Source organism: Cydia pomonella, chromosome 23 (assembly GCF_033807575.1).
Source record: "Cydia pomonella isolate Wapato2018A chromosome 23, ilCydPomo1, whole genome shotgun sequence".
In the NCBI taxonomy this organism is placed as follows: domain Eukaryota; kingdom Metazoa; phylum Arthropoda; class Insecta; order Lepidoptera; family Tortricidae; genus Cydia; species Cydia pomonella.
In genome coordinates, this window is record NC_084725.1 from 12,924,701 (window position 1) to 12,938,827 (window position 14,127).

The 14,127-nt window shown below is 38.4% G+C and overlaps 1 protein-coding gene across 1 annotated transcript; it reads left to right on the top strand.

Annotated features, from left to right (window-relative positions):
• The first annotated feature begins 1,078 nt into the window (after positions 1-1,078).
• On the top strand, positions 1,079-5,569 carry LOC133530805 (uncharacterized). The gene is made up of 2 exons (XM_061868870.1): positions 1,079-4,346; positions 4,902-5,569. The coding sequence occupies exons 1-2, from the start codon at positions 1,079-1,081 to the stop codon at positions 5,567-5,569; spliced, it is 3,936 nt and encodes a 1,311-aa protein (XP_061724854.1).
• The last annotated feature ends 8,558 nt before the right edge of the window (positions 5,570-14,127 follow it).

Genomic DNA, 14,127 nt, shown 5'->3' on the forward strand with positions numbered 1-14,127 from the left:
CCTGCATCGAAGAAACATGTCTTTTACTGTGTAACCTCCCCCTACATTCAAAAATGAGCTTTAACCGAAGGAACATATGGTCCAAAATCGAACCGGATCAAGTACGGGAGTGATGCAGGCGGCCGGCCGGCGAATACAATCGCATTCCTTAAGAGATAAGCGGAGTTGTTTACGTTGTTTAGTGAAGATTTAAGTAAAGTTAAATAATTATTGATTTATAACAAACAGGAAAGTGATTGCAAGTGTGATTTACAAACTATTTGGCGTAAAGATAACTTCGTGTGTTGGAACTATTGACTTTGATACCTAGTGACAATTATCTGATTAATTATAAAGTGAATAATTTAGTGAATAAATTACTAAAATGCCTCCAATAACGCCCGAACAAACTCAATTCATTACCAAGTTAGAAGATGTGGCCGGTATGATACAAAAAACGCAATCTAACATAAAGAAGTGTCCAAAACAACGGCTAACCGAGGGTTATGTTAAACAAAGAATTAAAATGCTTGATGATTATTGGATTATGTTTAAACAAGCACACAATAGTCTCATGCATTGCACACCGCGTGAACAACGAGGAGATATCAAGTATTTTGTTAATGAAGATTATTATATTGTGGAAGACCTTTACCTCTGTTTGCATGCCGACTTAACAGATTTATTGACCAAGTGGGAGTCTGAAAAAAAGGCAATGGAATTATCTACTATGTCAACGTCGTTCCATGAAGGGCAATTACCGTTTGTAAATCTGCCAAAAATCCAATTGCCGACCTTTTCAGGGAAATATGAGGATTGGCCCACATACCAAGATTTATTCACAGCCCTCGTGCACAACACAAAATTAACAAGTGTACAAAAGTTACACTATTTAAAAACAAGTGTCTCTGGTGAAGCAGAGACATTATTGCGGCATGTACAAATAACAGAAAATAATTACACACAGGCATGGGAGTTACTTAAAAACCGTTTCGGCAACAAAAGAATGATTGTTAATTCTGTATTAAAGAAATTAGTTGGTCAGAAGAAGATTCAAACCCAGTCTTCAAATCAAATAAAACATTTACTTGATACCACTATGGAATGTATCAACAGTTTAAACAATTTAAACGTAAACACGGATTCTTGGGATCCGATAATTATCTTTCTCGTCGGACAGAAGCTGGACGCTGAGTCAGTTAAAGACTGGGAACAAACTGTACATAAGGACAGCTCAGAAGACATGCCTAAGTGGGAAGAGTTACAGAAGTTTCTGGTGGCTAAGTTTCGCACATTGGAAATGGCCGCAGCAGTTTCAATGCCTACACGTGATAAGTCACAAACTCCCAAAACATTTCATGTAGCTGAACAAGAAGAAGATGAAGAGAGTTTGTTCCAATGTGCTCATGCTAGCGTAGCATCACAGCCTACTTGTACCTATTGTAAAGGCGAACACTACATATTCAACTGCAAGGAATTTACTAAAAACTCAGTGGAAGACAGACATGATTTTGTGAGAAAGAACCGATTGTGTTACAACTGTCTTGTTCCATACCATAATGTATTTCGATGCAAACAAAAGACGTCGTGCAGGATCTGCAGAAAAAGACATCATTCTCTTCTGCATCAAACGCGAGAAGCTAATGAAGAAGTAGCTGCTACACAACCACAATCACAACCAGAACCTGACACGAAACTTACAACTTTGCACGTTTCCAAACAACAACCGAGTCGTAAAATGTTACTGGCCACAGCCCAAGTAGCGGTAAGATCAAGCGATGGTGATACACACATACTTCGAGCTCTAATCGACCCGTGCTCAGAGGCTTCATTTGTATCAGAACGAGTTGTACAATTACTGGGTTTGCCAAGAACTAGCATCAATGGAGTAGTTTCTGGACTTGAAGAAAGTACACAAATAAATATTAAGCATATGGTCGACATTACAATTTCATCAAGATATGAAAACAAAAAGACTGTTCTAGTTTCAGCTTACGTTTTAAAGTCTGTATCCACATATTTACCTTCGAAACATATTTCGATAGATTCTCAGGCCATTGAAACATTGAAATTGGCTGATCCTACCTATGACATACCCAGCAAGGTGGATATGTTGCTCGGCGCAGAAATCTACTGTCAAATTATTCAAGAAGGTTTATTAAAAATGAATGATGGGATAGTCGCTCAAAAAACTACTTTAGGATGGATACTAACGGGTCGAAAACAAATAGAAGCACAGAGCGACCAACACAACGTTACAACATTACACATAACAAGAATGGTGGCTGAAGACAATGATTTACTGCGAAGGTTCTGGGAGATAGAAACTGATGTGTACAAGAAAAAGAAAATACTGACAAAAGAAGAAGAAAAATGCGAAGAGATATACAAAAGGACAACTAAAAGAGATGAAAGCGGAAGATATACAGTACACTTACCATTGAAACAAAATGTTGAAGAAACTGTTAATCTATGTGGTGATACGAAACATCAGGCTATCAATCGATTTCAGAGTTTGGAAAGAAAATTTAGAAAAGACGATAAGTTAAAGCAGGAATACACAAATGTTATAAATGAGTACAAGGACATGGGACACTTGCGAAGATCAGAAACACAAAACGATGAAAATGCACTGTATCTTGCTCATTTGGCTGTTATTCGAGAGGACAAAGACACTAGTAAAGTGCGCGTAGTCTATGATGCTTCTGCTAAGGGCTCACACGGTCACTCTCTCAATGACACCATGATGGTAGGGCCAGTTTTACAACCAGATCTTCGGAGCCTAGTAATAGCTTGGCGAAAACACAAGATTTGCGTCGTGGGAGATATCGTGAAAATGTATAGGATGATAAATATGACAAAGGAACACATAAACCTGCAACGCATTGTCTGGAGAGATAGGCCGGAAGATGAGTTCGAGAGCTATGAGTTAACAACTGTGACTTTTGGGACCGCTGCAGCGCCATTCTTAGCAGTCCGTACATTAAACCAATTAGCCGACGATGAAGCTCACGAATTTCCAGAAACTGCACCTGTAATAAAGAAGTCGTTTTACATGGATGATCTAATGGTAGGAAATGAAAACATAGAAGAAACAAAGAAAATGTGTCAAGAAATTAAAGAAATATTGAGAAGAGGAGGATTTCGAATGCAAAAATGGTCTAGCAATTCAGATGAAGTTTTAGAATATCTAAAAGAAGATAACAGTACAAGAGACACGCTGGAAATCAAAATGGATAAAATAATAAAGATTCTTGGTTTGACCTGGAATAGACAAGACGATACGTTTGAAATTACAGTAAACTTACCTGAGATGAGAAGTCCTATAACTAAGAGGTCGATACTTTCTGATGTAGCTCGTCTTTTCGACCCCTTTGGGTGGCTAGCACCTGTAATTATAACTGCTAAAGTTTTAATTCAGAAGTTATGGTTGAGTCATCTGGGGTGGGATGATGAATTGACATCGGACTTGACAGACGAGTGGATACGCTATAGAGAAGAACTGGTAAATTTACAAAACATCAAGGTTCAGCGCTGGTTACACTTGACACGAGAAGATGATCTCATTGAGCTGCACGGATTTTCAGATGCATCCACTCAAGCTTATGCAGCTGTGACGTACCTGAAAGTTGTTAGAGGTGGTGTAGTATACGTCTCAATGATCGCATCAAGAACTAAAGTCGCACCCTTGAAGCAGCTTTCTGTTCCAAAATTAGAGCTTTGTGCTGCAGCCTTATTAGCAGAATTGATCAGTGATGTCGCAGAACTTCTGAAGATTCCTAAAAATAAAATATTTGTTTGGACAGACTCAATGGTCGTACTGGCTTGGCTGCAATCTCAACCTAGTCGCTGGAAAACATTTGTAGCGAATAGAACAGCAGATATTACCAGATTGATAGATAATGATCGTTGGAGACATGTGCAATCTGCTGACAATCCTGCGGACATCGCGACAAGAGGAGTCAAAGCGCAAGAATTAGCTACACAAGATCTGTGGTGGAATGGGCCTGACTGGCTTAAGAGAGACCAAGTAGAATATGAAAAAACAGAAATTGCACAAACAGAATTAGAATCTAAAACGACATGTCATGTACTTGTAGATGAGAGGCCTATATGGGAGAGATTTTCAACAATGTCACGAATGAAGAGAGTGCTAGCTTATTGTAGAAGAATGTTAACTGAACGAAAAAGAGAACTAGAAGAGAGTAAACATTTAACAGTTAAAGAAATGGAAAAAGTAGAAGAAGAATGTATAAGGTTTTATCAAAATCTAGTATACAGAAAAGATATAGACGATTTGAAAAAAGATGGAAGAGTTAAGAAAAGAAGTACTCTAATCACACTTGCACCATTCTTAGACGAGAAAGGTTTGTTAAGAGTGGGAGGACGTCTTCAAAATGCCTCATTGTCTGAACAGACAAAGCATCCAATTATTATTCCACGAAACCAACATATTACAAAATTAATTATTAATGAGGCCCACACTAGAACACTTCATGGTTGGAATCAGTTAATGATGACTTACGTGAAAACCAAATATTGGGTTATCGGCTTAAAGTCATCCATTCGAAAATGTATTTACAATTGCAAGACCTGTGTCATAGACAAAGCTAAAGTCAAGAATCAATTCATGGGCCAGTTGCCAACAGTCAGAGTTAACCAAAATCGACCTTTTTTAAATAGTGGCGTTGATTATGCTGGACCCGTTTTAATGAGAACCTCTAAAGGCCGAGGACATCATGCAACTAAGGGATACATTTGTTTGTTCGTATGCATGGCTACGAAAGCCATTCATCTTGAGGCTGTATCAGATCTGACTTCACAAGCTTTCATAGCTGCTTTTAGAAGATTTGTTGCGCGCAGAGGCCATTGTCAAGATATTTGGAGCGACAATGGTACCAATTTTACTGGTTCTGCTAAAGAGTTGAAATGTATGTTCGAACCTGGGAAAAACAATTTAGCCAGCGAAGTGGCAGAACTGCTGGCTACTGAAGGGACAACGTGGCACTTCATACCCCCAAGAATGCCTTCATACGGCGGCCTATGGGAAGCGGGAGTTCAGTCTGCCAAACGACATTTAGCCAGAGTAAATAAGGATACTAAACTGACTTATGAAGAATTAGCCACTCTGTTGACTCAGGTCGAGGCCTGTCTAAATAGTCGTCCTCTTTGTGAAATAGACAGTACCACAGGAGTCCCGCTGACGCCAGGACATTTCTTAGTGGGTGAGCCCTTGGTCAGTGTTCCAGACTTCAATTATGAGCACAAAAAGGTCAATATACTTACCAGATGGCAGTTAGTACAGAAGATGACACAGAACTTTTGGCGTCAATGGCAGAACGATTACCTTAACACACTGCAACAAAGATATAAGTGGCAAGTTACTGTACCAGCGCCCTGCATTGGAGATTTAGTAATCATAAAGGATGAAATTACGCCACCTACTAAATGGTTACTAGGGAGGGTCAAGTATCTTCATCCTGGAGCAGATAACCTGGTGAGAGTGGTAACTGTACAGTGCAAGGGAGACCACGAGCTTAAAAGACCTTTATCAAAATTAATATTACTTCCTAAAACATTGAATGAGTAGTTATAGACCGAATCTAGTACAGTCAAATATATGATGAAGTGAGTGAAACGATTTTGCATGTGCTGAAGTGAATATTTTTTACTAAAACGTATATATTATTGTTCATATCTTAAAATTTTCATCTTTTTTGTAAATGACGGTGCATGCCCTCTGTTTTGAATTGTTTAAATTTATTGAAAACTGTTAGTTTTGGCGGCCGGTATGTTTAAACGTATCTATGCATATATATGTAGCCATAGTAGATCATTAACTCAGTTGCAATTACACCTGCATCGAAGAAACATGTCTTTTACTGTGTAACCTCCCCCTACATTCAAAAATGAGCTTTAACCGAAGGAACAGCCTAGTTTACCCTCTGGGTTGTAAGGTCAGATGGCAGTCGCTTCCGTAAAAACTAGTGTCTACGCCAAATCTTGGGATTAGTTGTCAAGCGGACCCCAGGCTTTTTTTTTTTTATTAAAAACTGATCGGCGATTGGCTCTAGTCACACCTGATGGAAAGTGAAGACAGGGTCTAAGATGGAGCTCACCGATTCAGTAGTAGCCTATTCACTCTTGCTTTAAAGAGCCCCCATGAGCCGTGGCAAAATGCCGGGACAACGCGAGGAAAAAGAGAAGACTCGGAAACTTGAGAGCCTACCGCGAACACCAAAGTGTCTTTTACTCCAATTAGGGCGTAATTAGGGTAACAGAGAAAGATTCCCGCAATTTCCTAACCGGCACAGAAAAATTTGCATTGAGATGACATCAGTCACCGTACTCAAGCTAAAATTCAATATTCATAAATTTATTCTGCAAGTAGGCCTCAAGGGCTCTTTTACAAGTCAATACAACATTTATAGTAACATCATATAGTGACATGAAAAATACATAACAACATTTTATAAATACAACAGCCAATACCTGGGTAAACATTACATTATAATAATCTTAAAATAAATAATTACTACAATACAATAGAGATGTATAGTCTCTATGGTTAAAAACACATTAAATCTGGAGATGTAAAAGGTCCCCAATGTCAGAGTACTAATACTAATAAAATTTGGAGGTGTAAAGTCTCTCCAAGTGTCAAAATAAAATTTATACTAAATAAATAAACCGCGTCTGGACTGTTAAACTAGCAGTCTCATAAACTAATGCTACATTCTGTACATAACTAGTATGTACCAAGTCAAGTATATTATACAATATGACAGAGACGTATAGTCTCCACGGTTAATACATTAAGTTTGGAGATGTATAAGGTCCCCACGGTCTGAGAAAAATAATAATACACAATAATAAGATTTGGAGGTGTAAAGGTTCTCCAAATGTCAAAGAATAAAAAAAATAAAAAATTGTATGAAATACATATTTCACGTCAAGAGACTGTTAAGCTAACAATCTTAAAACTAGTAGCTGTTTGAAGAATACTATAATGTTAGAAAGTGTGTGTGTGTTAGCTAAGCAGGCCCTTGGCAGCCCCACGCTTCCGCCAGTAATGACTTCCCGCTAGGTGTGAGGCGGCGGCTACTTGCACGGGGCGCACTACGGGGATAGATGCGAAGATAATATCATTAAGGGGCTGTCAACACCCAATGTCCTTGAAATTGATGTTACTTAAACAGTTTTTTAAGAAAGACTATTTGTTTTAGTCAAGTAAGAAAAATATATGTTCATATTAATTATATTTCAAAAACCGTGGTTGTACTCGATACATGATTGAACGAAATCGGCTCGATAGAAAATAATTGCAAAGATTGGTCTTAAAATCACAATTAAACGGTTCTATGTCTTTATTGTTTTGACTTATGGGTCTGCAATTAAAATCACAATTTCAAAACATTTATATCTAAACCGCTACCGAGTAAAATATTACAATAATAATCCACTTTTCTTTATTTAAATAATTTTCTTATTATTCCCTTGCCCAGGCCCAGTAACATGCGACAGTGCTATCTCATTTACTCCGATACAAATAGACAGTGTGCGCGCTTTAGGTATTGACAGCCTCTTAAGACGAAAGAGGAGCCGTGGAGGAGAAGGACCCGTGTGACATCATTTTTTGCTCCTAATTTTTATAATAATCCGCTATGGTTAATATAATAAATTGGTAAATATTGTACGTTTTCTTTTAAGTACCTAGTAACTATATATTATTTGCACGCATAACAACTATAGCGATACATGTATTTTTAATTATTTTGTATACCACTTTAAATTCTGTACTATGTCATGCATTTATTAATTACCTACCGATGTTTTGAAGTCCCTGTACGCGTGACAGACAAGATGCCTAACACCTTCCCTGTTTCGATCTGTAATTTACTATGTATTCTTTTATTTTCAATGGAACTAAAGGTCTGTTTGTTATCACTTAAGCTTATATATATTAATATGTGACTGTTTGTTTCCTAAATAAATAAAAAAAAAAATATATATATATATATATATATATAATATAAAATTATTTTCCATCCAACCAAATAAAATCCAAATATTATCCAGAGAAGAAAATGGGGACTACATTTGTAATGCAGAAACGGCCGTCTTCTTTCGTCTTAAGTACTTTATTTTTTTTTATATAGTACGTCGGTGGCAAACAAGCATGTGGCCCGTCTGATGATAAGCAGTCTCCGTAAGTCCAGAGGAGTTATATGCGCGTTGCCGACCCTAACACTCCGCACCCTCATTGAGCTCTGGCAACCTTACAGTACTATGAGTAGGGTCAAGTGTTATTTGGCTGTGGTCTTCTGTAAGGTGGAGGTACTTCCCCAGTTGGGCTCTGCTCTAGATCTGGAATGACATGCGCTGTGCTATGCCCTACCACACAACGCGAGATGTCATTCGCAGTGCCCATACCTCTTATTTGGACGTAGTTTAAGGACATACCCCCATAACGTTTAATTCAAAACTCACACCTATTAAAGAGTTTTTTATTGTGATAGCAAACGAGCAGAAAATCCACCTAATGGGAAGCGGTCACGGTCGTCCATGGACATAAGCAACATTGAAGGAGCCACTTATACGTTGCCGGCCCTAGAGAACCCTGAATACGAGTACCAGTTTCTTATGTAGTAGCACAAAGAAAATACCTCAAGAGGTAACTCATTCCACATTCTGCACGTTCTAGGACGAAACGAGGAGCTTATTCTTGGTGTGCCATGTATCTATTCTCTATTAATAGGAACTGGGAAGGAGCTTTGCTCCTTTGGCGGGAACTGCGGTAATAAAAGAGAGACGAAGGCACCTTTAAAAGTTTTTCAGAGGATTTCCCATTGTAGGGTCTGTGCGGAAAGAGAAGAGCCGTGGAATGTATGGGGCCCAATACTTTCCACGTAGTTCCACGACTCTTCTCTTTCCGAACGGACTCCACATACGGTTTTGGGACAGGCAGATCTGAGTAACAAGGTACCTCTCCCAAGTTATCGCCACGCGCTGATAACATTTTACTGGCTGGCATAGACCGGGACTTTTTTATTAGTTGGCCCTCAGTCTAAAATCTTTCTTTTAAGCCCAACATACAGCATACTGGAGCGTATAAAACGGACCTCAAATTTATAGTCACAATTGGCTACTTGACAGTTTTTTTGTAAATAATGTCAATTGATCTTAATTTTCCTGAGGATCAAATGTCTATACAGGAACTCATGGCATTTAAGCAACACAAAGGTCAGAAATGAGAGTTAAAGTCTGACGCTCGCACTCGACGATTGAAACGCCTCTAACAAGATGATAATGTAATGTGACGTCACATTACATAAGTCTGTCCTAAATGTATGGAAGATCAAGGAAATTGCCATTTTGACCCTGAAATATTGCGTTTTTGTGTATAGTTGTCGTACAATTTATTTTTCAATAAAATGTAAGGAATCGAATGGCCATTTTCTTTTCTGTTTTTGAAAGGCAAAAACAATTTTTAGACTTCTATTTTTTTTAATAATCTCAATATATTTTTTTAAATTCCACTTTTTTATAATGGATGGCTCATTTTCTATCAATTTAACTAAATTTTGTTATAATATTCAACATGTGTCAAGTACCCAATTGCTAGATTATGATGCTCACCATAGTTATAAATACGTGCACCAGGATTCAAACCAAACATCTACACATCTGAATAGACAACAAGTATATATTTTATATCTCCGGACGTATCGCTTACCGCATGTGGGTGCGTGTGAGCAGGAACCTTGCATCCGGGACGCGCGCGCTCCCGTGGGACGAGGGCCCCCCACCGAATATCGTTTGCCGGAAAATCGCGAGGAATCTCACACTGCCATACCCCTGAGTAGCGAAATGTCAAGCCTTAAGTCGGTAATTTGGTAGTCTTGCGGTAAGGCGGGCCACCGAATATAGTTTGCCAAAAAATCGGGAGGCATTGCCATATTCCTGAGTAGCGAATTTATCGTACGCTTTTCGAAAATCGGTATTTTGATAGTAATGGCGGGCTGAGAAAATGTAGGAGTTACCCAGGGCTGTATCTTAGGTCCTTGGTGTATGTATATGTGAGGAAACCATAAGCTGATTGATTGGTGATTAGTATACTCCATAATCTCGTCGAGCTGTCAAGACGGTCGGGTAGAGTTGAGGAGTGAATGAACAGGTTAAAATTAATTTAAAGATTTCATAATCAACCAAAATAAAATAACTTGTTGTTAAAATTAAGATATTAGGTAACAAATAATCTTTCGTTAACTCGTTCTTCTATGAAAATATGACGTTACGTACAAATAGCCCTACATTTGACGTGCCCCTCCCCCGCAAAAATCGGCAGGCTGTTTTGTAGAGAAAAAATACAGACAAGGCGTCTCCAGTTATTAAATCCTCCAAGGATTATGAATTTGCCATTATTAACTTATCCCTTTCTTTCAGTTAATATTTGAGTAGATGAGAACAGCGGCGTAGCGTGTGCTCTTGCCGCCCGGGGCCCATCAGAAATTTGCCGCCCCGTTTATGATCAACATTAGTTAATAGATAAGAATAAGTCCTGTAAAAATGGTAAAATACAAAAAATAAGTTCAAAAACTAAATCGAAAAATAATGTGGAATCCCAAAAAAGACAAACGAAAAAAAAACAAAAATGTGTGGACTTTTTACTGGACTAAAAAAAAACCAGCACCCGTATAAAAAATCTGCTTATCGTTTCCTACTCTATAAAAGTAGAAAAACAAAGTCTTGAAAGGTAGAAGACGGGACCTCTAATAGTTTCTGAGAAACAAGATACCTATTTTTGAATCCCGTACAAAAAAAACAGACTCTATTTTTTTCTGCTGTCAATATGCCTTATTTCGAAAAAATGTATACCACATTTATTGTTCCTTATATAATTCTCTATCGGATAGCATTTTTCAAAAAAATATTTTCTGAAAAAAGTGCGAATGTCCTCTTTTTGAGCCATCCAGCTAGGGCTGCCATCTCAAATTTCGCCAAACCCGGACAAAGATTAAAAAAAACCCGGACATTTGGCGTAAATCGCATTTTTTGCCCGGACGAGTATGAAAATAATATTTTTTAAAAACAAGACCTTTAATTTTACATGTAGTTTTAATGTGCTTCCTTACATGAAAAGTGTCCTGGTTTTCCCTGGACACTTCTTGACACCCCCCCCGGACGGCCTCCAAACTAGGACAAATCCGGGAAAACCCGGACGGATGGCAGCCCTACATCCAGCCCAGCGTGCGACATGTCATTATTTTTATGTGCGAGTTTCTTTTAAAACTTTAATGTCTGTCAGTAGGTGTATATAGGTCTTAACTAAGTCACATAGTACCAGCGTCGCAGCCATAAAGGCGTTTTTACTGAGTTATTTTATTACCTAATACAAAAACATATCCCATCAAAAACATTTTCATATAAAATGTTGCCAAGACGAAAAAACAATAAGGCTCGCACTGTCAAAAAGTTACCAGATCTCTTGTAGAGCCAAGCTTCTAACTCTACAAGCCCGAACTTTGTGTAAGTTGCTTATGACAATATTCCATAATCCATCCCCTAAATTTAAAGGGTTTGGGGGTGATTGCCCCCAGGTTTTCACAACAATTGCCATTATCTGTATAACAAGACTGATTTTAGAAAACTTTGTATGAGATTTTAGTCCCTAAATGCGGCCAAGAATATACCTTTAAAATCTGTCAGGTTACTCATTCCCACGATTTATATTCAATAGTTACAAACATATTTAAAGGACAGCCGTGGTATGCTACGGTCGTCATAAGCTTTAAGGTAAAAGTAAATGATTAGTTTTGATAAGATTTTTTTCTTGTTTCATACGTTTTTCGTACCTACTCGATTTTCAGTACCTAGTCTGGTTTTAGTTTTTGAACTTATTTCTTATTTATATCATTTTGGGTTTATCATTTCGTGATTAATTATTTACATTCATTTTACATTATTTTTGTGCGAGGGCGCCTTAAGCTGCAGCGCACCCAATACCTACGTCAGGCTACGCCCGATGCTTTTACCATGGTCGTGACAAATACTATTAAGTTCATCGGGCTACGCTCGACTATTTTGGCATGAGGGCGCTGAGGGCACCCGGTACGCGAACGAGCGCGGCGCGCCACCGGGCTATGTCCGACTTTTTTAGAATGAAAGCGCCGACGGCACCCGGAATTAGATGGTGCGCAGAGGGTACTGTGTTTAATTTGATGTGACGTCATATAACATATAACCAGCGGACAATCGTGTAAGGTCAGCGGTGGCTCCGAACGCCGCACTCGGACAGCGTTGGACCGCCCCTGGGCTATAATCGCGAAAGTCAAAGTTCGTCAATTGCGGACATTTTTCTCTGTTACTCCAATTACGTCTTATTGAGAGTAAAAGAGAAAGAACCCCGCATTTTGCGAATTTCGTTTTTTGCGGTAAATTTGCCTAGCGCCGTTCGTTCCCGCGGTGCATTGGTGCGTTTCGTGGCGCGATTTGAAAAATGTTGAATTCTTAATTTTATATTTTTTTTTAATGCCTTGTTTGCCGCCCCCTCTCATGTGCCGCCCGGGCCATGGCCCCCCGAGCCCCCCCCACGCTACGCCACTGGATGAGAATTAATGAAGAACGGTAGACAAATATAGCACTGAGTATAATAGACTAGAGGAAAGTCAATTAAATTATAACCTCTTAAGGCCCAGCCATAGAAATGAAAAATCCAAAATTTGCCACTAGAATTTGAACCTATAGTGCACGGAATACAGTAGATTTTATTTTGTTTGAAAATTGCACGAAACAAAACAAATGCAACTCTGTCCTAATTGAATATGATTTAAATTTCATCGAACTGAATAAGTCCTATAGGTAGGACCTTGGGCCTTACGAGGATAAAAGAGGGCGAAAATTAACAAAATATGTATAATAAAACAAAGAAGTAACAATATAACAAATATATAGAATACCTATGTTATATTCAATTGATATATATTTATAGTCACAAACAAGTTAACTCTGGTCTGATAGCCACAGCTTCTTTAACTGACCCTTAAACGATGCTACGGACTGTGATTGCCATAAGGAGGGAGGCAACTCATTCCAACGCTGAACCGCTCATACCGCAAGACATTCATGGGAGAGAGTGAAACAGACGTTTGTGAGAAAACGGATCATCGGACGGTGTGGCAATACTTTCTGAATTAAGAATCTGAGATCAGATTATGAATTCAGAGATACAATTCGGACGTGTGTGGGGAGCCTCTATGTGACGTTCGGTTGTCCAATCTTATAGACCGCGAGCCGGGAACAATTTCTATGACCAATCGCCTCCCGGCTGAAAACTCGTGTAGTGGTTAACGGCTAGGTATGATGAACCCTCGTGGACGTCAGCTGCCACTCCGTTAGTGGATTAAGGAATGGCAGCCACCGAAACACGTAAAACAAAAAAAAAAGTGATCGCCTCCCGTTTGATACTTTGTCCAATGATATTTCAGATGCTGTTGTTAATTAAAAAAATCGTCAGCCGGTTATATCGCGGTGGTAAGAACATCAGCTTGTCGCATGAACATGTAAATTTTGATTTACATTTTATTACTATTGAGTGCTATTGACATTTAAATATTATGAATTATTAAAAAAAAAAATTGTTTGATACTTTTCTATATGCCATTTGCCTATTATTATTATTATTATTCTTTTTTATAATTATTATTGACCTTTTTTATATAATACTTTTTTTTTTATTCTGACATTGTTATACTTTTATTCTTAATTGGTTTTAATGACATGCATACTGAGAGTCCAAGTATTGTACGCCAAATTCTGGCTGATTGTGATGTAACAAAATACTAACCCTACCACCATTTATAACCACTCACATTCAAACAATAAATAATTTGTATTTGTATAAAAAATAAGCGCTATACCTTTTATGATAGCAAAAACAAATCATGCAACGTTGCATGTAGCGTCTCATCAGGCGTAATCGCCTAAGAAGCCATCAACGGATTACGCAATTTACACATTACGCATACTTTGCCGCACATAAAGTGGTAAGGCGCGTATTTTTTACATGTTAATTTTACAGCTGACGGTTATTCCACCGCGATAGAACCGGCTGACCTTTTTTAACCTTTTGAACGCCACGCCTATCGT

Excerpts from the sequence above, each read along its gene's own strand:
- LOC133530805 (XM_061868870.1), top strand. The coding sequence starts at position 1,079 with ATGGAATGTATCAACAGTTTAAACAATTTAAACGTAAACACGGATTCT. Across the intron at positions 4,347-4,901 it reads ACCATTCTTAGACGAGAAAG|AGTTGAAATGTATGTTCGAA; the intron begins GTTTGTTAAGAG and ends GTTCTGCTAAAG.